The 23,821-nt window shown below is 31.5% G+C and overlaps 2 protein-coding genes and 1 long non-coding RNA gene across 3 annotated transcripts; 1 reads left to right on the top strand and 2 right to left on the bottom strand.

The window, feature by feature from the left end:
* Positions 1-4,998: 4,998 nt before the first annotated feature.
* Positions 4,999-7,134, bottom strand: LOC107407155 (NAC transcription factor 56). Its single transcript, XM_048465166.2, is given in 4 exon segments — positions 4,999-6,217; positions 6,369-6,673; positions 6,774-6,800; positions 6,803-7,134. Coding segments are annotated over 4 exon segments (1,245 nt in total). The 5' UTR covers positions 6,975-7,134; the 3' UTR covers positions 4,999-5,476.
* A 5,427-nt stretch (positions 7,135-12,561) lies between these two features.
* LOC125419492 (uncharacterized) lies at positions 12,562-14,918 on the top strand. Its single transcript, XR_007238455.2, has 2 exons — positions 12,562-12,916; positions 13,081-14,918. It is a non-coding gene; the product is annotated as an uncharacterized LOC125419492 (long non-coding RNA).
* A 6,892-nt stretch (positions 14,919-21,810) lies between these two features.
* Positions 21,811-23,605, bottom strand: LOC107406551 (NAC domain-containing protein 72-like). Its single transcript, XM_016013694.4, is given in 4 exon segments — positions 21,811-22,194; positions 22,196-22,762; positions 22,897-23,165; positions 23,300-23,605. Coding segments are annotated over 4 exon segments (1,122 nt in total). The 5' UTR covers positions 23,481-23,605; the 3' UTR covers positions 21,811-22,089.
* Positions 23,606-23,821: the final 216 nt, after the last annotated feature.

The following is a 23,821-nucleotide window of genomic DNA, read 5'->3' as shown; positions in this document are numbered from 1 at the left end:
GTCCATAAATCTATCTGGGACCCAAATTACTAGGCCCATGTTGGGTAATCATAACACGAACCACAACGCGTATAATTAACAAAGGAAATTAGGAAGAAAAATTACACATAATAATTTGCATTCCATCAAACGCCACATTGTACAAAGAAGAGGCCCTTCTCTCCAATCGATAAGGAGTGAAAACCATCGAGCTAAGATTTTGTTTCACTCAAAAAAATGTGAAAGAAAATGAGTTACATTTAAATTTTTTTAAAAAAAAAAAAAAGAAGAGAAATTAAGCGGTGGACATGTTAGAAAGACGACTGGGGGTTGGGCGGAAATTCAACCAGCGAAGGCTTAAGCGACGGGTGGGAGGTGTCAAAGCTCTCTTTAATATTTCCTTATTTGCAACTGCAGGCCTAACTGCCTTCTTCAACTGCATTCGACTCCTCGGAGATGACAACGATGACGATGATGATGATGTCCGATAAGTATGCCTAAGACCACGTGGAGCTTGTAGTGGCCGTTGATCTCCGCCCTGTTTCTGAGGCATTATCTGCATATTTTCTCAATGTTAAACGACTTTAAGAAGGATGGGAGAGATTGGAAAATGCTAAGTGGTTTGTTTCTTTTAGTTTTGTAGGGGGTGGGGGGTTGAGTTTGAGTTTCTGGGTTGGTGGTTCTCATAGGCTAAAAAGCTTTTTATTATATAGTGTGAATGACTTTGAATTTATTAAAACTTGGCTCACAAAGACTTTTTCTAGATTATTCAGAAGTGATGTGCTTTGACCTGAACCCAGTGACCAAATTCTGTAGAGCTGGACTTGGTCTTTCAACTCAATGACTTGGTTTGTTGTTATTGTTGTTGCCTGCAGCCGCTAGATTTGACTAGGCCCACTCGCTACTACTACTTCTCATTTCTCATCCCCTTCTTTTTTTTATTCTTTTTTTGGCCCAAAAAAAAAAAAATTTAATTAATTAATTAATTAAATTAATGGTTTCTTTCTTTCTCTACGTATGTATTCACCATTGGATGTTTTCTCAGAATTATGTCAAATCCAATCACTTATAAACCTAAGTACAGCAGGCAGGGCAGAAGAAGTTCTTCTACTTTTACATGCTTTTTCAGAAATTTTACTAAAAGCGAAACAAAGATAATAGGAAAAAAAAAAGAGTTGAATATAGGTGCCGTTGGTTTTTAGTTTTTGCTTTTATTTATTTTTTATTTTTTTTAACTAATTATTTGTAACAGAAGTAGAAAGGATAGAAGAAAGATATGAAAAATGAAGACAGGAGAACAGACGCACAGATTTTCAATAAAAATCACTGTTGAATCTGAATCGTCAAGTCTTCCAATGGTAGTTAATATTAAAAAGAATTTTTAGACAGCCAATTTAACTCTAAAGTTAAGATGGAAAAATAAAACATAAATATCAAATTAACTATAACTTCAAATTGTATTGGTTTTAGTTTTTTTTTTTTTTTTTTTAATCTTCTAGTTTATAGTTGTTTAAAATTTTGATCAAATTATAACTGTTACTGACTAATACCTGATGATGGTAAATTACATATAATTAATAAACCCAAAAAAGATCACATTATCAAAAAAATCTAAATTTCTTGTTTAGTTCTAAGTTCAAATCACCTAATGATAAAAAGAAAAAACAAAATGAAAATGAAAAGTAACATAATTTTATAGTTTTTTTTTTTTTTTTTTATTCAAAATTGACACACTAGACCAGCACTGTGATTTTCATACCCTCAGAATTTTGATCCAAAAAAAGCTTATACTCTCTATTCCTTTTTCTTTAATTTATATTTTTCCAGTCGCTTTCTATTTTATAAAGTACAGAGAATCTGAAACCTCTTTCAACCAAAAAAAATAAATAAATAAAAATAAAAAAATTGGAAGAATCTAGAACCTAACAATAGCCCTTTAGTCAACACAAATTAGGCTTTAATTATGGGCTTGACCGACATGGGCCTATCTGAATAATGTCTTTTTCTGATGGTCTAAATAGCATTATGCCAAGATCAGCCGAGAAAGCAAAGCAGTTGTCAATTTTGTGGGTCATACAGAGAGATAAAATTAGTGGTCTTGTGCCCACTAACCATATGTTAATATAGTCCATAAAAGAGAGAGACTACCTAAAAAGACTTTTGTGCCACTTACCTGATTTTCCCTATCAATTATAGGGGGCTAAATCTTGTACAGAATTTTAGTTGGCTGTACACCAACTCACCAATTAAAACCCTCCTTTATTTGGATAACTTCATTGATGATAATGGAAAAATAAGGACCCCCTATTCTACACCTTCTAGCATCACAAAAGATCTTCTTTTGAGCAGTTAGAAGCTTCAACAAAAGTAATTTATGCTTCGAATAAGTGCCCCACACCATTAAATTCAGCAACCAAAACTCTTTTTTCACTATATATATATATATATAATTCAACTTCAATTTCCTTTCACAAAAAAAAAAAATATATATATATATATATATATTTTAATTCATGTATGTTTATAAAGAAAAAGTAATGGAAATGAGTCATGTATGAAGCATATATATATAGAGAGAGAGAGAGAGATATTTTGGCCAGTGTTATAGAAGTATAATCGTGTAGGAATACCCATATACTTGAACAAAATATTTACGCAAAAACAAGTTCATAAAGTGAAGATATTTGTTAAAATTTTCAACATATATATGAAAGTATGTATCTATAGACTTTTGGAAAGCATATAATAAAAAAATTAAAATAAAAATAAATATATATGATCCACAAAGGAGATAATTGCGCATTTTGATGATGGAAAATATTGTGTATACCAAAAATAAGCAGTAATGATTCTAAATTTTGTAAAGTAGTTTTGTACTCTTTCCTCGGAAAGTAATGTAATCAAAAGGCTATTTAATTTGTGTGGTTTTAAGATAATGATTCCTTTAGATGATAGCAAAAGACTGGTCCCATATATAGTCAGCAAAAAAGAAATTTAAAGCCATTTGAGATTGAGAGGTAGCCTCTTGTTGTCAACTTGTGTGACCTCAAAGGCCGTGGAATATACTTAGCTATATATATATAAGTCTTATCACCCCAATCAAAGACAATGACAACCACACTCAAATATCTGATAGATATTTTTTTTTTCCCAAATAAAATCAACCATATTATTTTTAAGATTAAATCAATCTTAGTGTTTAAATTTGATCACTCTCATTAGTAAAAGTAAACAATAAAAATATGCTTAATTTCCATTTGAAATTCATGATTTGCTAGCTTTCTCATCATATATATATATATATATAAATACATACATTTGTAAAGAGACTTGTTTACAACCCAGAAGGTTCTTTTTCTTCATAGATACTATTTGGGTCACTATAATGATAGAGATGTATACGGACAAGCTCTTGCTGGTTGGATGGTAGTTTGAAAATATTAATTTCAGGTTTATCTAGATCTTAACCCCTTAAACTTTATTGCAAAGTCTTTTTTCTTTTCTTTCTTTTTTATTGACTTGGTTTTTCACCTCGAAAGGCGATATAATAATTAATTAAGGCCACCAATTTCATTGTCATAGTAGAATAGAAAATATGTTCGATAAAATGCATATAGCTTGGATTCTTTTCGACATATAATATCAATGTTATTAATAGGTAAGAAAAAGATAGAATTGAAATTGTTTTTATTATTTTTTTTCCCCCCTATATCTTGACATATTCTTAAAACAGAATAATCATACGTGCCAAGACCGACTTTTACGAATACATGCTCAAATGAATGTTAGTCGGTGAATATTATAAACAAAAGAAGAATGATAATTAGATTAGCATAAAAAAAGGATATAACTAAAAACAAACTTTACGAAAAGTAATTGTTTTTTATTGCTTGGTTCTCTTGTAAAATCAATTATGAACCAAAAAGAGAAAAGCCAGTTACATGAACCAAATGCATGGAAGGCAGACTACATATTTTTCTATATATTAATTGATTATGAAAAACTTTTAGTATAGATATGCATGTTTTATGGAAATTTAACAATTACGCAGAGAGCTTAGATTGATAGGCTTTCATGTCAGACATGTCACAAGCGGAAAACAAAATTATAATTAATTAAATTAATCATGCTGATGATGATGAAAATAACAATTATACGTGACTAAAAGGTTTTGGTCGCATGGTTTATTCATAATTCATAATAATAGACATACTTATATTCTCCCCAATTATTCAGAATACATTCCTAATTGATGGCGCCTAGAAATTTTTTAATAATATAACAGTAATATATGATAATGAGAGCTTATGATCTATCTACCAATAATTATATAGTACGGCATCTCAAACATTGGTCTCATTTTTTATGTTCAAATACCGATCTGATTTATACGTGTACATATATATATATATATATATTAATCAATCTGTAAATTAGACGGAATTAAATAATTGAATTATCAAAATTCTCTGACTCTACATATGTATGTAGAATTCATGTTTTCAAGTGTCATGCATCATTGGAGGCTTACGTCTAGCTATCTAAAACATATGATTATTTTATATATTTTCAAATTTTCACTTGGAAAATCATAGTAATTAAATATATTAGGAAAGGAAATATTTGTAACTATATATATGCACACACATATTCAGGGGGGCGGCTGAAAAGATAACGCCATTGGGTTATAAAAATTCAAAAAAAAAAAAAAAGTATTCACTTACCTTCTAGGGTTCATGCAAGCATAACAAGCAAATTTGGGAGCAATTGGTGCCAATAATAAAAAGCATGCATAATACATATCCAATAAACAACGACAAGATGATGTAGACAAACCATAACAATTATAATATTACACTTTTAATTGATATATGTATATATATTTATATGTGCAATGATAATAAAGTTCTACAATATAAGATAGATCATCTATGAATGCAAAATTTAAAGTATTCCATCCTAGTTGCTGGTTAGCTAGCTATAAATATATATATATATATATATATAAAGAGAGCAAAATAATAAATAATAATATAACTAACCTGTTTTATTTTTTCTACAATGAAAAGCATCTTGGTCTTGAAACTCTTCTTTGCATCAAAAACAACAAATTATGAATAAATTTTATATTGCTATGGCCTCGTACACAGAACGAAATTATATTTGAGGCCAAATGTACGTGTTTTTTTTTTTTTGGTTGATTTCCTAACAAAACCCAAAATCTCTCTGTTCAATACCCAATCCAAATCTTTTCAAACTAATCCAAGACTAATTAATTTCCCACCAATATTGTATATAACAGCATCTGGCTTTTTTTTTGGGTGGCAATCCTTCCACCTGAAGCAAATTCTGATGAATATACAAATTATATATTTCTCCTAAGAGGCAGCATGCACATATATATATTTATATATATATATATATATATAAAATAATAAAACATGAGAGCAGCCAACAAATTAAAAACCCATCAATAATTTTCTTAGAAATTTCCGAACTAAGAATACCAATTCATTCCAGGAAGTTGATAAGGAGGAGCTCGAAACAACCCATCTCCCAAAGAGCCTAGCATTGCTTGCTGGTGCAACGGTGGAGTCTGCGGAAGCTGACCAAGCAGAGCGGCAATGGAAGTCGGTCCATTTCCATTCCCATTCCCATTCCCATCCGTCGTCGTTGTCGTCGTCGTCGTGGTAGTGGATGACCTTAAAACAGCATTATTCCCATCGGTAGTGTTATCAAATTGCAGTCTTTTGCTCGTCGATGGTCCAGCTTCATCTTCATCAACATCGTTCCAGTACAACCCTGGTGGAAGCGCTCTTTTAAGAGAGAATGTATTGTTGGTGGGTGAGATGATAGAATTATTATTATTAGGATTAAGCTCTGGTGGTGGTGGTTGTGTTGAGGTTGTGGAAGATGATACGAACTGCTGAGACATGGTTGAATCATTGTTCAACATCCCTTCAAAGAAATTGTGGTCGTTTTCGATCAGTGCTCCGAAGCTGCTGCTTGTTGCTGCTGCTGTTGCTGTTGTTGTCGCGGCCTTTGGAAGTTGAAATTTTAAATTCTGATGATGATGGTGGTGGTGTTGGAGCTGGTGCTGGTGGTGTAGACATGGGCCCATGCTTATCGATTGAGGTATGGGTCCCATCATATCATCCATGGAGTCTTCCCTTTCAGGATCCATCGATCTATGCGCGTTGTTCTTCTTGTAGATTCGACATAATACCCAATCATCAAGCTGTACAATGATAAAAAAAATAAATAAATAAAAAAACACCAAATTCGATTTCCACAAGTCACGTTTCGTTTTGTTTTGTTTTTGTCCTTCAATAGTCTAGAAATTGGAAATTTTTAGTTAATATATAAAAAAAAGAAAATACAAAATTTACCCTTAAAGAATTCTTCTTGCCCAAGTCGAATCCAGGAGGTTTATTACAAACTTTGGTCTCTGCAAGCCGATATTCATGCATAATCCAATTGGTTTTAATCCCTTTTGGGGGTTTACCTCCATAGAAAACCAGCGCTTTCTTCACACCGACTTTCTGAGTACCGCCAGAAGCCAACACGGGCTTATCAGTTCCGGTGGCTTTCCAATACCCCGACGTCGCCGCCCGATTCGGCCGAGCTCCGTTCGGATATTTCCGATCCCTTGGACTGAAAAAATACCATTCCTGCTCTCCAAACGTAGCTTTAGCTGCCCACAAAAGAAAAAATAAAAAATAAAAAATAAAAAAGTCATTTTCATTCAAGGAATCTTTGCATATATCTAATTATTTTTATTAAATTAATTTTACCTGGAAGCTCCCAAGGATCGAACTTGAAAGATCAACTTCGGCGATGATGGCAACGGGAAGAGGAGCAGACGTTGCTTTCTTCTTCAGGTAGTGAATCACCAGCTCTTCGTCGGTCGGATGGAATCGAAACCCCGGCGGCAGATTCGGCTGGTGGTGCTGGTGCTGCTGCGAGCCCGTAGTGGATGAGTCGGTGCTCTCCATTGAAACCCCTAGCAGTCTTGGCTGTGAATAACAACGAGTTACACTTCGGGTTTTGAGGGTTTTTCATGGAAGGACATGTTAAAATTTAACAGAGTGTGAAAAGGGAAAGAGAGAAAAAAAGTGAGGCTGATGGAAAACTCAAAAATGTTGTATGGAGGTGGCATTGCCCTTTGTTTTAAATTGGCGTGGTCCATATTGCCACAGATCGGTAGGGGGGTAGAAGGAATCCACTGCGGTTAGCCTTCATGTACAAGTAAAGGGTTACAAGGAGTAGAATCTCGCCACGTCACGAGATTGGGACAGATTAGTCATTGTAGATATGAGTAATTATGGAATTAACCACGTTGATGGAAACCACGGAGCGCATGGATTGGAGGAGATTGAAGAGGAGAAGGGAGTGAGATGGAGAGGATGGGAAGGGGGTGTGATGACGTGAAGTGAATGAGGGGCGTTGAAAGGTCGACACGTGGAATTCCTAAAGGTGGGAGGGGGCGACACGTGGGAGAGGAGTGGTAGGGGCCACAGGGCACAGAAGGCAACAAAAAGATATAAGGTCCGGGGTTGGGAGTGGGAACAAGCTTTACGCTTCAGATGTCATGCTTTTGTTGTGCAAATACCACCAAATTATGGAGGAGGAGGAGGAGGAGAAGGAGGACCACCTTTTTTGATCTTTATTATTATTATTATTTTTATTTACTTATCATGTCATGTTTAATTCTCTTATTATTATTATTATTATTATTCACCACCATAGATTACTACGGTTAAACAGTTTTAAAGCTATTTGCGAAAGTTTAGTGGTCCGTAGATATTCTTATATAGGTAGATCTTACTCACGGTATAGATGCAAACTGTGGAAGATATCTTGTTTACTGTAAGTTATTTACTGGACTGATGTAACAATAACATTATTGATTGATAAATTGATATAAAGTAAATATAAAATGTCATTTTTCCATATAAATTGGCACATATAATTGGTAAGCATCATACCTATTATATATACATATATATGCTATTTTCCATGGTAGGGGCCATGCTTCACTCCACCTTTTATAGAGCCAGGACCTGCGGTTATCCAAAGGGAGCTAGATACAATAATTTAATGTAATAATGTTACATAGAATAGTTTAATTTATTAAATTTTGAATAGTCCTAATCATCTATATCGATCGTTATAGCATTTGTTATCCACAAAGCCAAAATAGTATCAAAATTTCGATAAATGAAATTTAATATATGAGTATGAATATCTATTTACTTATTTTTACTTTAAAAATCCCAATTTAGGACTTCTATACGACAAAACAATGAACTTCATGAATAGACTGTCGTGGAAAAGACATATTATTAAAATGTTTTGAGATATTGTTTGCCGTAGACTTTGTTTTATATCTCTATTTATGATTTGATTGTGGTTTTATTTTATTACAGGGTGAGAGGGGGTTTTCACACAATGTATAGATTTAGATATTGACCTTTTTTACTCCCCCCAAAAAAAAAAAAAAAAAAAAATGAAAGGAGAGAGAGCATAGGAAAGGTGAAGAAGATGAAGAAGGGGGTGGTACAAAAGCTAGTTTGACTGGCAAAGTAGCAAGTCACCAACCGAGTGGTGGCAAATAAAGAAGAAGAGAGAGAGAGAGGAGGACGATAGAAATGAAATAGTAAAATTCTGATCTGTGAAGCAGTGGATGGAGAACACAGTTCAGGGGAGGGAAAGTGGGCCAAAAATCTTCAACTAAATGCAAAAAAAAAAAAAAAAAAGTGGGTCCAAAATGCTGGTTCCATGATCGACCAAATGGGTCCCATTGGGTGTCACTTCTTGTACTCCATTTACATTTTAGATCATCAGGAGCCTCCGATTAACATCACCCTACACCTATCACATCCTAATCCACACGCGCCCACACTCGCTCTTCCACGCGCCTCCCCTCTTTCTAGATCCCCTAGTAGTCCAAAAAATTTTAAAAAATTAAAATTAAAATTTGTGAATGACACCAAGAGTCCACGAACCACCAACCCAGCTTCATCTTAATTCATTTTAATTAATTAATCACAACAGCTTGATTAGACATTGATGTGCATCGACTGATCATGTGGGCCCTCATGCTACACCCATTTGTTCCTAATTAATCTTTTCTTTTTAGATCTTTAGTTTAGACACAGAGAGAGAGAGAGAGAGTCCAACTGTTTAAAGAGCTCTGCTCACTTATGATTGGAAGAATTACCAGAAAAATAAAAGACTATTTTTTTGGTAATCATTTAAAAAAAAAAAAAAAAACAACTGATGGTTGAAAGAGCTTCAATTTTGACTGCTTTAGCATTTTTTTTAAACTAATTATTCTTTTGAAGAGAAATTCAAACTTAATGATCATCGAATTGATTGCATAAATAACATTTTTTATACAATTAAGTATTTTATTCACATGCTTATCCAAAAATCTGGGGATAACGTCATTTTGATCCTTGACCTTTCTCATCCGTATCTATTATATATTTTAATATTAAAGGATTAGATTTATAAACCTAGACTTTTTTAAATTTTAATTTTAATTTTTTGTTTCTAACAAAGATGAGAGGAAAATATATTCAAAGAATCTTTGATACATTGATATTGATAATTTTTTTAAAATATTTTAAATTTATGATATTTTTAATATAAATATATATAATTTATCAATTGAATCAATTTCACTTAATATCTATTAACTATTTAAATTAAACACAAATAGATTATCAACATATATAATATATATATATATATATGAATTATTTATTTATTATTTTTTTTCTTTTATAAGGTAATGGGTTTTGGGGAAACAAGAAAAATGTACTGAATTATATCCTTCTTGTTAGTACTTTGGGTTAAGCCAACAGATTGATTATCCACATTTTCATAGAGAATTCTTGACTAAAATCCAAATATGTTGCTTACGAAGACGTTGCAAATTATGGGCCAACAGTTTTCTTTTGTCTTTTGAAGCATTGGTTGCCATGGAAGGAATTATTTCCCACCACCTACATATTTCTGTCCATATTATCGGAAAATGCAGCTAAAAATTGAAAAAACGCCTTGTCACTATACGTACGCAAAAACATTTGACCCCCCTCAACAAATTGTCATGCGGTATTGTAGGGGTCACAATAGAAAATATATTGCCAAACCTACCTTTTTTTTTTTTTATTAAAAAAAAACCATTCTTTTGTCCTGATTCGGTGGATCCCACAGACAACAAGTTGTGAAATATATATATATATATATATATATATGTTGTATCGAGCAAAATATATAAGACACTTAATTGGTGATGTCCTGGATTTGAGATCTCAGCAGACCATATATGCATGAAGCTACTCCATTAATCCAACATGTTTACCACATTTTAGTTGTTAAATTATTTTAATGTGACATGTACGATGGAAGGTTGAATGAAAAAGTAAAAAGAAAATTGAAAAAATTGAAGAATCTCTTTAATTTAGTTTGGTCTAAATACATCTCCATCACATTTTCTTTTCGTATACTGTAAGCCATGGAAATTTTTGAAAATATGGGTGGCTTCATTAACCATGTGAGTTTCATAAGGTAGAGTTACATAACATGTACATATATATATATATATATATAATTGGTTGAATTAATTATTAATCATTATTTCAATTTTAATTTAAAAATCTAAAATAAAATGTGACAAAAACTCTTATTTTGTTTTACATACTAACATATCTCGTATAGAGATCCCCCAATGTCTGTGTCTGATACAAAAAACTACCACTAACACCTACAGTGCTAACTGATGATAAATAATTGCCTATTTTCTATGTTCAAAGATGCTTACCGCACTGCTTCTTCTGTCAAGGCCTACTTTCTATGTTTGAAGACGCTTACCACACTGATTCTTCTGTGAAGGCCTAATTTCTATGTTCGAAGACGCTTGCTACACTGCTGCAAGCTGGTGGTTTTCAGGATATATTCAAGGAGGTAAGCTTAGTGCCAACAATAAAGTTAGCAAAGTCTTAGCCTTCGTCAAAGAAGCGCATATTTACCATGTAAAAAAATCTCTGATATAATGATGTAAGGGATTCCCTTACAAAAAGAAATCTTGTATACATATAATCACCTCTCTGTATAATTGTTTTCTATATATGTATGTAGCTAACTATGAATATTATTTTGCAACCAAATTCACACCATGAGATTGGTATATGTAACTTATAACTTCATAACAAACCTAACTTGCTCTTTAATTATCTTTTCCTAAGAAAAATAAATAAAATGAAAAAGGAAAAAGAAATGAGTAAATTTGCTTATGCAAATCGTACTTGTTTTCACAAACAACCCGTGATCTTTCTATTCCCTTGGTGACCATAATTCAATTCTCATAAGTGATCTATGCAGAGGGCTAAGACGAAACTCAACCCCCTTATTATCTCCTATGTAGGATGATTTTGACAAATCTATATTCGTGTTTTCATAGTGTATATTATGAATATATTGAAGGTGTATTCATAATACATTAAATAAAAACTAATAAATTAAAAATAAATGAGGGTTAATTTGCTATAGATATTGACATTTTTCTTCAGTGGGGATGGATGTATTTCTCTCACATATATATACACCCTTCCATATATATATATATATATATATAGCAGCTCTCTTTACCCTAAATATCTAAAATTTAGTCAATATCCCAAAAATGTTAGGTAATTTGCATTAGACGTTATATTTCCCAATTCGAATATTAATGTTTATAGTGTTTGTGGCATAACCCCTTTCTAATTTCCCTTATGCTCTCTTTTTCAATGGTTACTATTTCTGATTCCTAGAAAGCTTAGCTTAGGAGAAAACGTTGAGCCTTAAGCCAAAAACAAAGGACCTAATTTTCCTCCTCTCCTTTGCAACAGATTTGGGCAAAGTCACAATTTGCATGACCCTTTAACATGTGAACCATACCTCTCTATGGTTCTTTTTCTGTTAGTAGGAATACTAGTCTTTTTTTACACGTATTCTTCCAAGTTCGGTATATCATATCACCAAATTAACCACGTGTGACAAGGCACTGGCCTTGATTTAGATTCATCTCATTTACTATTATTTCCATCTTAATCAAAAAATTAAACTTAAATTAAATTTAGTTCTATATATATTTTTATGTGTAATTTTGTAGTTATTACTGTTAGACCTTCTTTATCAATTATTATATTGCTTAAAATTTTAAAAATATATTTAAATTTTATATGAATTCATATAAGATATTTCACATTTTCAAAAATTTATAATATTTTATTAGATTCGTATAATCTAATATTAAATTATAAAATTTTAAAAAAAATTCAAAATATTATAATAAAGATTTTAATTATTGATGTTTTGATATGAAAATGATTGTTTTATATATAAATCACGAATTTGCGTTTCCAAATATAAAAACTATAAATATACATAGCTTTCTTCATCGATATCTGAATTATCTTTTGGGTTAGCATGCACTTGGACATTTTACTCGTCTAAATGACTTGTAATTATCAACATTAATTTTCAAACAAGCTTTTATGAGAATGAATCTGTGATTTAATTTGCAGCTGTGCATGCATTTTGATCCATGTGGGTGATTAGTTAGTTGGATGGTTTTTGAGGATTGCTTGTGACACAGATTCAAGCTAGATAGTGCTTGTGATTGAACCCAAAATCATGATCAAATAGTCAAAGATATGGTTCATCTAAGTAATACCAAAACTGTGAGAACTCTTCGTGCTGATCCGTTTGCTCCTTAAGGTATGCGTATATATATATATATATATACATACACACATACACACACATCTGAGTTTTTGTTTTTGTTTTTTACTTTCTCTTTTTTCACACGTGGTTCTTGTGGGGGATAAAGCCGCAAATTGATGCTTACACGTCAGAGCAGATGTCACAATAATGAGTGATGGGGGTATGAATTCCAAATGTTAACGATGGTTTTATGCATCATGATCACGTTTTAATGTGTGTATGAAAAATATTAGTTAATTAGTTTTAATTCCCTCACATGTTTTGTTATTTTATATGAATGTTTTATTTCTTGCTTACTTGCAGCTTTATATATATACATTTCAGGGGTGAAGGCGAGGACCTCAATTCAATAAAGAGGGCAATATTTAAAAAAATAAATAAATAAATAACAAAAAGGATTCTTTACAATGCAAAAAGATTAAAAATGAGTCATATAATTTTATATTGCAAAAGTAACTGAAACTAAAACCTGAAAATTATGTGGCCAATATGCACCAAAGACTAGGAGAATAAAAATTTTGGTTTATTTATTTTTCTTTCATTGTAGATTGTGGAGAGATATATATATTAGGGTGGAAGAAATATATTTTGTTTAGATTAAAGTAGAAATTAATATTTTGTAATTAACGAGTTAATTATGATACAATCTTATTAATAAATTTTCAAAATGGCATGAAAAGTAATTGCACACGTGTGTGTGTGTTTTTTCAAGAACAGTAACTAAGTACTTAATTTCGAGGTTTTTTACTTGTAGATGAGTACTGCCCATACTAAAATCGACCTTTTAGATACTTTTGCACTAGCAGTTTGGTACATTTTTCTTTTTTTGGTGAATAGCATTTTAGTACATTGGTAGCTTATTTTGGGTTATATTATATGTGCATTTTTCAATTATAGAAATTAAATAATTAAGATAAGCCAAAAATAAAATTCATAGTTTGAATTGTCATTTAATTAAAATAACATCAAGCTTAACTATAAAATAGAATTAAGCCCATGGTTTATATAAGTTATAACTTGTACGTTTAGCTTGAACCATGTAAAATAACTTGTTACCAACCGATTTGGTGTAATTCTTTGTATAGAGCAAAGACCCGAAGGGAAAGTTATATAATCAAAATTACCATTTTATTTGTAAGAAATTACCCCAATATACCCTTTCAAAATGGCCTAATTTGCTTGTTTTTTACCATGATTTACCCGAGGTTAGGCTTTGAGTAGTACATTTCGAAATAGTGCTCAATGTAAAGGACGGACCAAAAGCTGACAATTAAACTCAGAATTCAATGTACTTATTAGGTTAATACACATCTCACTTTCATGTTAGAAAGCTACACATAAACAAAGCAAATAGTGATTGGTCACTCAAAAGGAGAGTAGAGCTTAACAAAGCCAATCAAGGTGGGTTTAGTGGCCAGGCTTTGTTTACCTTCGTTGAGAATATTAGAGATAATGTGAGTTATGGGTTTCTTTCACTAGTTGTTGTTTTAAAGCCAAATTAGGAATTGGTGTTGCAAAATCCAATCACTTGCCAATTTCTCAGAAAAGGACAAAATGTTAGGCCATTTTCTTGACTCTAGCTGGTAGCAAAATATGAAAAGCATCCCCCACATTCATGGTCCTTTCAAAGCTGACCATAAATGTTTTCTTCTTCTTCTTTTTTATTTATTTATTTATATATATATATATATATATATGCCCAAAAATCTATACCTCGCCTTTCAGTCTCTCTATCTCTATTTTTTTCTCTGGACGTTTATGAATGATAATCAATGCTAATTTGGTTGTGGGTTTACATGTCTTTGTTTAATTAAATGGTACTTCTTCTTCCTTTCCATAAGACTTTTTTATATAAAAACAATGAAGGGAAAAGATTTAGTGCTAAATAAAGATAATTCTTATTTGCGTTTAATGTTAAAAGATAATTCCGAATATTTTTATATTCCAAGGAAAGCTTTTTAACTTAGAGTAATACTTTGAAAGAACATTCATGATTTGTTAGTTAAGCGTATGGTTTATATTCGATTTGTGAGTAGTAGTTTTACAAAGAAGGAAATAAGTTTTCTGAAGAAAAGCTCCTGGATGAGGTCTTGTTTGGTAGTCTATTCACCCAAATGAGGGAGAATGAAAAAATAAAAATAAAAAAAACGTCTTGTTTGGTAGTCTGACATTCTTAATTGAATTTATCATGATTTTTGGTTTTTGCATTTCATGCATTATTATTTTTGTTCTATTTGTGCCTGGTAATCAGTCTGACGCTGAACTTTATATTGGGCGAGTTGGAAATGTTAAGGTCCATAAATGGCTTAAATTTGGGCCCAAATAAGGATTGCTACATGGATCGGATTGAAATTGGGCTATATCCTTTTAAAAACTAAATTTCTTATTTACTAATAGAGCAAATTGATTCTGGGCCTCCTTATCAGGCGTTGTTGGGTCTAAGCGGTTAACACGAGCAAACGTTTTTCTTTTTATTTCTTTCCTTCCTTTTTTTTTGGGGAATGGAAATAATAAGAAAAAGCTTATCATATTTATATTAAAATTTTAAGCAAAATTGAAAAAAAAAAAAAAAAAAAACGATTACTTACGATATTTACATCCATAGTTTCTGAATGCAAAAGGATTATATCCAAAAAAAAAAAAAAATGAATGCAAGCGGAGGAAAAAGAAAATAGCTGTATAATTCTACATTTATTTAAGGCAAAATACAAGCTCAAGCCACTATCCATGGATAGGAATTAGATCGTGAATAAGAAATATTTAAAAAATAAATAAATAAATAAATAAGATGGTGAATAAGGAATTAATCAGACATATTTTACCTTCATCATGCATGGTTTGTTCTGATCAAACCAGGATAATATCATTTTTACTCTGATCCAACTTTAATATAACAATTATATATATTAATTTACATGATTAATCTTTTGAAAACTATCTTTTAGCTTATCTTAAAAGATCCTATGGTCATATAGACACTAATAACTAGTACAACCGATACAAAAATATAAAAATGCCTCATTAATAATAATAATAATAATAATTATCACATAGAACTATTCAATCGTAAGGTCATATTCTTAATTAATCAGGAAAAAAAAAAAAAAAAGGTCATAAAGCATATAAAAATTTATAAGTTTCTGGTAAAGTTGGATAATATTGTCAGGAATTATCTTATCCTTTATATTGTCTTATTAATTTTTTAACCACTTTTTTTTTAAAAAAAAAAAAAAAGAAATTTGATAAGACTCAATATAGAATAACAGTACAGAAAAAAACTTAATTTTCTTAAAATTCCTGGAACATTATTGATCAGTCCAGTTAATTCTTTGACGGTCAAAAGAAGTGGTGGAGTGAAGTCCTTATCCAAAACACTAGAAGTGAAAAGCTGAAAACCTATGAAAGTTATCCGCTAACACACGCCTACAAGTCTTATCCTGAAAATGAAAGCAACTGATCAAAATGCATATATATATATATATACGACAGGCAAACAGATCTCCATCACTACCAGGTCCTACAATGAAATCAGTGCTGGCTTCATTCTCATACATAAGATGCATATGATGCCCAAGCCTGAGGATGACGATCACTTCACTTCTACATGCGTGCATTTCAATCATTCATTGTTAGGGTCCCATGGATTTTAATTTTTTTGTGTTCCAAGTCTTCAATTAATTTTTAAATAACATAAATTTGATGTAACTTTAATTAATTCTAAAATATCATAAACTTGATGTAACTTTAAACTATTTGACCAACTTTTAATTCTTCCGAATACTTCAATTTTAAGCGAAAAGTAACCTTCCAGGGATATATAGAGCAACTCCAGCAGAAGCAGAAGCTAGTGAAAGTTGATAAGTGTATAATTTACAAAGCAATATTACAAATCCAAAGCAATTGTGTGCCCTGACCCTCCTCCCCAGAATGTGATGATCAATTGATGATTGGAATTAAATTGTAATTTGAGGTGCTATCGTTCCTATTTGACAGGTCGTACACGTTCCATTTTATATTTAGAATATGTTTTTAATATAGCATAACTCCATATATATAATATATATGAGTAATTAGTATTAATAATGTCTATATGTTAAAAATAAAAATAAATGGCTGCTGAGAGGTAAAAAAGAAAAATTATGTTACGGTATTAGAAACAAATCACAGGGCAGAAAATCGAAGGAAGCAGATGTATAGCATGTATAGAATTTTACGAGCAACCATTAGTATATTATTGATACACAAAAATGATTATCAATTTGTTTTTTCTACACTTTTTATTTTCTTCAGATTAATTGAAGAATGGATAAGGTTAGGGCTAATGACAGAAACTAATTCTACTTAAAAAAAAAAATTTCCAGGTGAAGATGATTTAAGTTGAGTGAATCATAAGTTTATATACGTACGTATATATAATGCCATTCACATTTTTAATCTCATAATTAAGATTAGTTTGTGGTTGTTAGGCAAAAAATCCAACAAACCGAGCATTAATTCAAATACTGAACGAATATTTGTTGTTAGTTAATTCAAAATCAATATTTCATATGCATGCATAAAGGTCTGTAAAAGTCTTCCAAAGCTGATCTGCTATTTGTACTTTCTTTCTAAACTTAATTTCTCATGATTAATTATAATCTCCTTGGGTTTAAATATATTATATTTGTTTATATATATATATATATATATAAATATGAAAAACTTCCTCAAAATATGTTATCAACATGAGAAATATATTGCTAAAAATTATTATTTATTCAATTTCTAGATTTAAATTGCTAATTGAGACATTAATTTTAACATGGTATTTTGAACATTTGTCACCTGTTGAAAATGGATATCATAATTTATATAATTTTTATTAAAATTTGAAGTGAGAAATGAACCTGTTGGGACTATGTGTTTAATGCCGTCGGTATCGTTAGAAAAGAAGTAAAAGATACAGCCTAATGTTTTGGAGGTAGTTGTATTATTATTATTATTATTATTTATGTATATACAGTGACGGCACTGGGCGCTAAAGTTATAATTGTGACGTAAGAGCATGCGTGGTCAGATCAGATCCAAACCCATTTCTCCTTTTTTTTTAGTTGTTTTTGTGTGCTTTTTAAACCCCCACATCCAAAATATCCCCACGTGCAACTCATGCCTATCTACACTCTTTTATAACATTTTTAATTTTATTTTATTACTTTTTTTTTTATTTTTACTTTTCTTGTTTTCATAAATATTTTGAAAACTCAACAACTGTTTTTTTTAAGAAAAGATCATGATGTTTCTTTTGACATGAACTGTTTAATTTCGCTGGAGTCAATTTCATTTTATTTATACCATCAACAACTTTTCAAAAATTCCAATCCGAAATCGAAATTTTCGTTCTGTTTTTATATTTTGGGTAAATTTGTCCTACTCTTATTACATAGTTTATATATTAAGCTAGCTGCACTACTTAATTAGGTATATAAAGGAAATTTGTAAAAGTACAAGTCAATAAAAGAGGCTAGGATCAACAGCTAGATTGTTGAATAATTCATGGACTTGTATTATATAAACATTACCATGAAGCTTCAAATTGAGGGAAATTAAATGGAGGTCGTGCAACTTGGGCCAAATTTTGCATTGAACTGTTGATGAGGGAAGCATATATTCTGCTTACTGTTACTTGTCTCTATCCACGCTTTCTTCCCCATGTGAATGCATTCAATATTTTTCATGTGTTGCATAATTTTTTTTCGTCATTAATTGTGAAAGCAACTTATCAGCTCAATAGAATAAAAATTAAAATAAAAAATAGTAGCAAAATTCTTATTAAATAATAATAATAAATAAAAAAATCAATTATATCAGTAGTATTCTTTGAAGCACGCTCAGACAACCAAGTACCAAAATTAGCGGAAGGGCACCACATAAGCGCCAAATCCCAACTACCTGAAATTAGGAAAGTAATTTAGTAAGGAATAAAGAATGCAAAATTTATGTTAGGCCCGTTAATTTTATTTACTTGTTAAGTTTAATTAATTAATTAAAGCCAGACATTTTTTATTTTTTTTTGGGAAGAATTAATGACAGCAGACTTGCTGTTAAACATGTGCAACCCAACAAATGATTAGGTTTAAATATATATCCCTTAGTTGTTGCACCAATTTGCGTCATTGGCTAGCCAATGTATAGTTAGGCAGGTACGCCTTGGCGAAAACCTATATTATAATAATCTTCAAGAAATTAAACTAATCACATATTTTGTTGTGACTTAAGTACGTTTCACATTACAAGTTAAATATATAAATATATGTGCTCCAAAATGTTGAGATCGATTAAATGAGCTATGAATGTGTTTTTCAAAATTTTACTATTCAAACTTATTTTCTTCTCTAGTTATAAATAATTATTAATTATAACTTTAAGCTAAAACGTGTGTTATGAGAAAAAAACAAATTGTCAAAATTATAACTTTAAGCCAAAATGTGTATCATGAGAAATATATATATATATATATATATATTGTCAAATAAAAATCATGATTGTACTTAGTTCTCTCTCTTTTTCTTTCTCTATATCCTTGTAAAGATGGTAGTAAACAGCAAGTACGTGACATTAATTTGAGAACTTTAATTTGTTGAGCCAATACTTTGTTTGTTTGTTAGTTATTTTTATTTTGTGATAACCAATAATTTGTGGTTGAGAAGTTTTTGATTTGAACCGCACTAAATGCTAGTACTAATTAGGCACTTTAAATAAAGATAAACAGACAAGCATTAATTTGTTTTGAGTGTATGGGATTAAGTTGTTGCTTTTGATGTTGCAGACATTCCAATGATCTTATACAGTAATTCTGAATTCAAATCACCATAGCCCTAATATATTGATCTGAGCTATTAAATCCATCCCAAAACAAAAGCTTCCAATTGCCCCAAAAAAAAAAAAAAAAAAAAGGAAAATATAAGCTTCCAATATTTTATCTTGTATACAATCATTTTTACTCGTACACACTCTTCCAAAAATATTGTCAAATTAAAATTTCAAAATCGAAGGAAATTTCCTCGTCAATAATATCCACTTTCATGATAATCAATTGGTAGGTGAAGGTTGGGTGAAGTCTGTGCATTTATTAACAAAAATAGATACCAAAAATAAGAAATTCAACTTCAATTTCGTCAATGCATCCTCATTTTCTCAAAACTCTCAATGATGATTGCATATTAAATATACTTCCCCCCTCCCCCCTCCTCTCTTTTTCTTTTTAAATTTTTTCCTCTCAATTTTAGTATAAATTTCAAAATATAGAAATCGAAATCAAAATTGACATCAAAACCTGCTTTTGTTTTTGTTGTTTTCTGATGGGTAAACAGTAAGATGATCAAATCCAAAATCCCATTTGCACGCTCGCAAAAGTCCAAAAAAGTTTCAAAAGTCATAAAAATCGCAAAGTCCAAAGTATAGAAAGCATATTCCAATGGCTATGGAAATTTATACGATTCATATTGTTCTCTTTTTTTTTTTTTTGGGGGGGGGGGGGGGGGTGATAATACGACTCATACTGTTGATCATTGGAGGATATATAGTTTGAACAGAGACCCATCAGAACAAGAAATTAAGAAAAAAGCAAAAAAGGAGGACAGGTGGCAATTGGGAGAGATAAAAAAGAAGCTGTGGCAGTCATGTTGACCACACGTGCAAGCAAAGAATAAACGAAAAAAGATCAACGGTCAATGCATATCTTGAAGGATGGGCATGAAATTAGATGACGAGGAAGAAAAAGAAGAAGAAGAAGAAGGCTAGGCTGCTGGCTGCAAAGAGTGTATGATTGGCTTCTGATGAGAATTATCCCAAAATTTCATACTGTCCAATCCTTTTTCTTCTACATAACCTAGTACTTATCTCTTGGCTTTATTACTCTTGACATTGTTTTTGGTGGGCTCATTTTACTTCTTTTTCTATTATCAAATTTTAACCCTTTGTTTTTTAACAGATTTTGATATACTCTTTAAATAATACATATTTGCCAATCTAAAATCAATTTTTAAGCTTCGTTATTTCCTTTATAAAGTTATGGATAACATACACTTTTCAACTTCTTGCATTATCTAATTATGTTATGTACGTGTCTATCTAAATCCACTGAATTGTCAAAGGATTTCTGTTATTTGTTAGCATTGATAATGAATAAAGAATTTTTTATTATTTATCAGCATTAATAATAAATACAAATGAGATTTAAATAGAAATATCAATTTGATGCATTTATTTATATATTATTTTTATATTAAAATTTTAGTATAAGATCAGTGAATTCGGATCAATTAAATTATTACACAGTAAATGAGTTCTATTTATACTTGGTAAGTATTTTTTATTAAATTAGGTTTAATTTTCTTTTGTGTTAATAGAAATAATTGTAACGCATGTTTAACGCGTGATCGAAATTGGGAAGTTGTTTTGTCAAAATATTTAGGGTCGTCTTGAATCTTGAATGAGGATTAAAGTGAATAGTGATTTGACTACTCTAATGTACATTTTTCTTAATAAAAATTAATATTAATAAAAGAAAAATCAGAAAATCCCTGTTATGGTTAAAAGTTTCTTAGCTATTATATCATTCTTTTTTTATCATCACAACGTTCAATATACAATTGTTACATAATTACCAAAACAAAAAAATACACAATTATTACATAACTGCCCATATCCATCGTATATATATATGTATATATTTGAATAGGTTCAGTCAAGATTTGGCATACCTCAAATCAAAGAAACCACTGTTTAATTAACTACTAACCAAAAAAAAAAAACCTAGTTATCTTCACCCAAAAAAATAAATAAATACAATTTATAATCATCTGCATTTTACCCAACCACTATGCACTATAATCGCTGCGAGTTCCCTTCAAAAGATTATTACTTAACTGGCCGCAAACTTTTATACTTCCAAACAAACGAAGATTAAATACACTATTTATTATATTAATAATATGGACCACCACCACCAGGTTAAGATCGGAATCAAATTTTCATCATCAATGTTCCAATTCTCAAAATGACTTTGTACCAAACTTTGAATACCTAAACTGGAATACATATATAATTAATCTTCAATTGAATTTTACAGAGATGCTCTTGAATTTGTGCCCTAACATGCAAAAATAGGTAGCCAAATTTATCACTTTGCCCCAATTTTTCTGTTGTTTCAACCTTGGTGTTCATCCATTCCGTGAACAATTGAAATATATTTAAAAAAAAAAAAAAAAACCTTCCCTACTTCCACTATTTGGTATCTAAAGCGAAAATGGTAGCCCAAAGAATCCCAAGTATTTACAGGAATGCACTTCAATTTCATTGCTCCCATTGAATTACACTCCTAGCCTCCTGTTTTTCTTGTTTTCCACATTTTTCACTGCCTGAATCCAAACCCGGTCGTATGAGTCGGGTACCGAAACCCGTACGGGTCGAGCTGTGAGTTGGAGAAGTTCTGGTTCAAAATACTGTTGGAGTTGGGCTGGAAGAAACCCGACGAGTCGACCCGCTGAGTGGTTCTGAGTCCACTCTGAACCTCTTCATTGACCGAGTTAGGAGCGTGCCTCTTCAACGGCGAGTCCACGTGGCAAATAGCCGGGATCGAAGGGACATAGATGTCATTATTATTGTTGAAATGAATCGGTTCGTGACATTGTTGCCCCTGGGTTTGGTTATTGTTCCCAGGAACAAAATCCGGCACCGGGTTAAGCCCAGCGAGACTGGCCCAGTCGAAATTACCCGAACCACCCAGGTTCTGAAAATTGTTCAGTTTGTCGTCCTGATGTAGATGTAGATTCTTGAGCGAATTCATACGAGGCAAATTGAAAAACCTATCATCGATCTCAGGCAGCGACTCAAGTACGTCGTCGAGGTGCGACGAAGACGAAGACGACGAGCCGTTGCTGCTATGTTCTTTGTTTAACAAATTCGACATGGGTTTCTGAGCGCTCGAGTTCTTCTTGTAAATCCGACACAAAACCCAATCATCCAACTGTTCGCAAATTGCAAATAAATCATAATTAGAACAAAAACCCAATTGAAGAGAAAAAAAGAAAAAAAAAAAAAAAGAGAAAAAAAGTGAATATTGAATTAAACAAGCATGGTTTTGAAACTAGTTATTAGTACCTTTGAGCTGCCATTTTTCCTTGTTGTTTCAATCAGGCGGTACTCGTGCATAATCCAATTGGTTTTTGTTCCTTTCGGGGCTTTTCCGATATAGAAAACAAGAGCTTTCTTGATTCCAACTTTCCGACCTTCGGTGGTGATTATTTTATCAGTTCCAGTGGCTTTCCAATACCCAGTACCTGCCACTCTGTTTGGCCGAGAACCATTCGGATACTTTCGGTCCCGAGGACTGAAAAAGTACCATTCTTTTTCACCAAATATAGCTTTACCTGAAAAGAAAAAAAAAAAAAAAAAACAATCGCACACAGCAAAATAACATCAACTTTTTAGTTCTACATAAATGAAACTACAACTGAAAAACAAAAAAAAAAAAAAAAATCTAAAAATTAATTGCCAGCCTTACTTGGTAAAACCCAAGGATCAAACTTGTACAAATCGATTTCACCAATGATTTGCAGATTGAATTGGTGTCCGGCGACTTTCCGGCATAAATACTGAACTAAAAGCTCCTCGTCTGTGGGATAGAATCGGAATCCCGGAGGCAAGCTTAATTGGGAAAGCAGGTCTGTTTCCGGCACACCCATTTTCCGACTACAATTTTTTTTTTTTTTTTCCTCGAGAGCTTAAAAAGAAAATGAAGAGAAATCGAGAGGAAGAAACTGGAATTTGAAATTTCTAAATTCTATTTTTTTTTTTTTTTTAAATGGGAAGATATGGTCGTTATTTATATTGTGAAATCAAAGGGGGATAAGTACGGTCGTCCTTGTCTTACTGTTGACAAAATGGGACCCGCATAAGTTAATCACCGTTCAAAATTCGCCACGTAGCATTTAAGTTCGACGTTATCGTGCGGCCGACCTTATCCGAAGACAAGAGTACGGTCCCTGGCTTCGGTGCATGAACACCGTGGTGACTCATCCCGATG

This window comes from Ziziphus jujuba, chromosome 11 (assembly GCF_031755915.1).
Source record: "Ziziphus jujuba cultivar Dongzao chromosome 11, ASM3175591v1".
Classification (NCBI taxonomy): domain Eukaryota; kingdom Viridiplantae; phylum Streptophyta; class Magnoliopsida; order Rosales; family Rhamnaceae; genus Ziziphus; species Ziziphus jujuba.
This window is presented reverse-complemented; position numbering and strand designations above follow the sequence as displayed.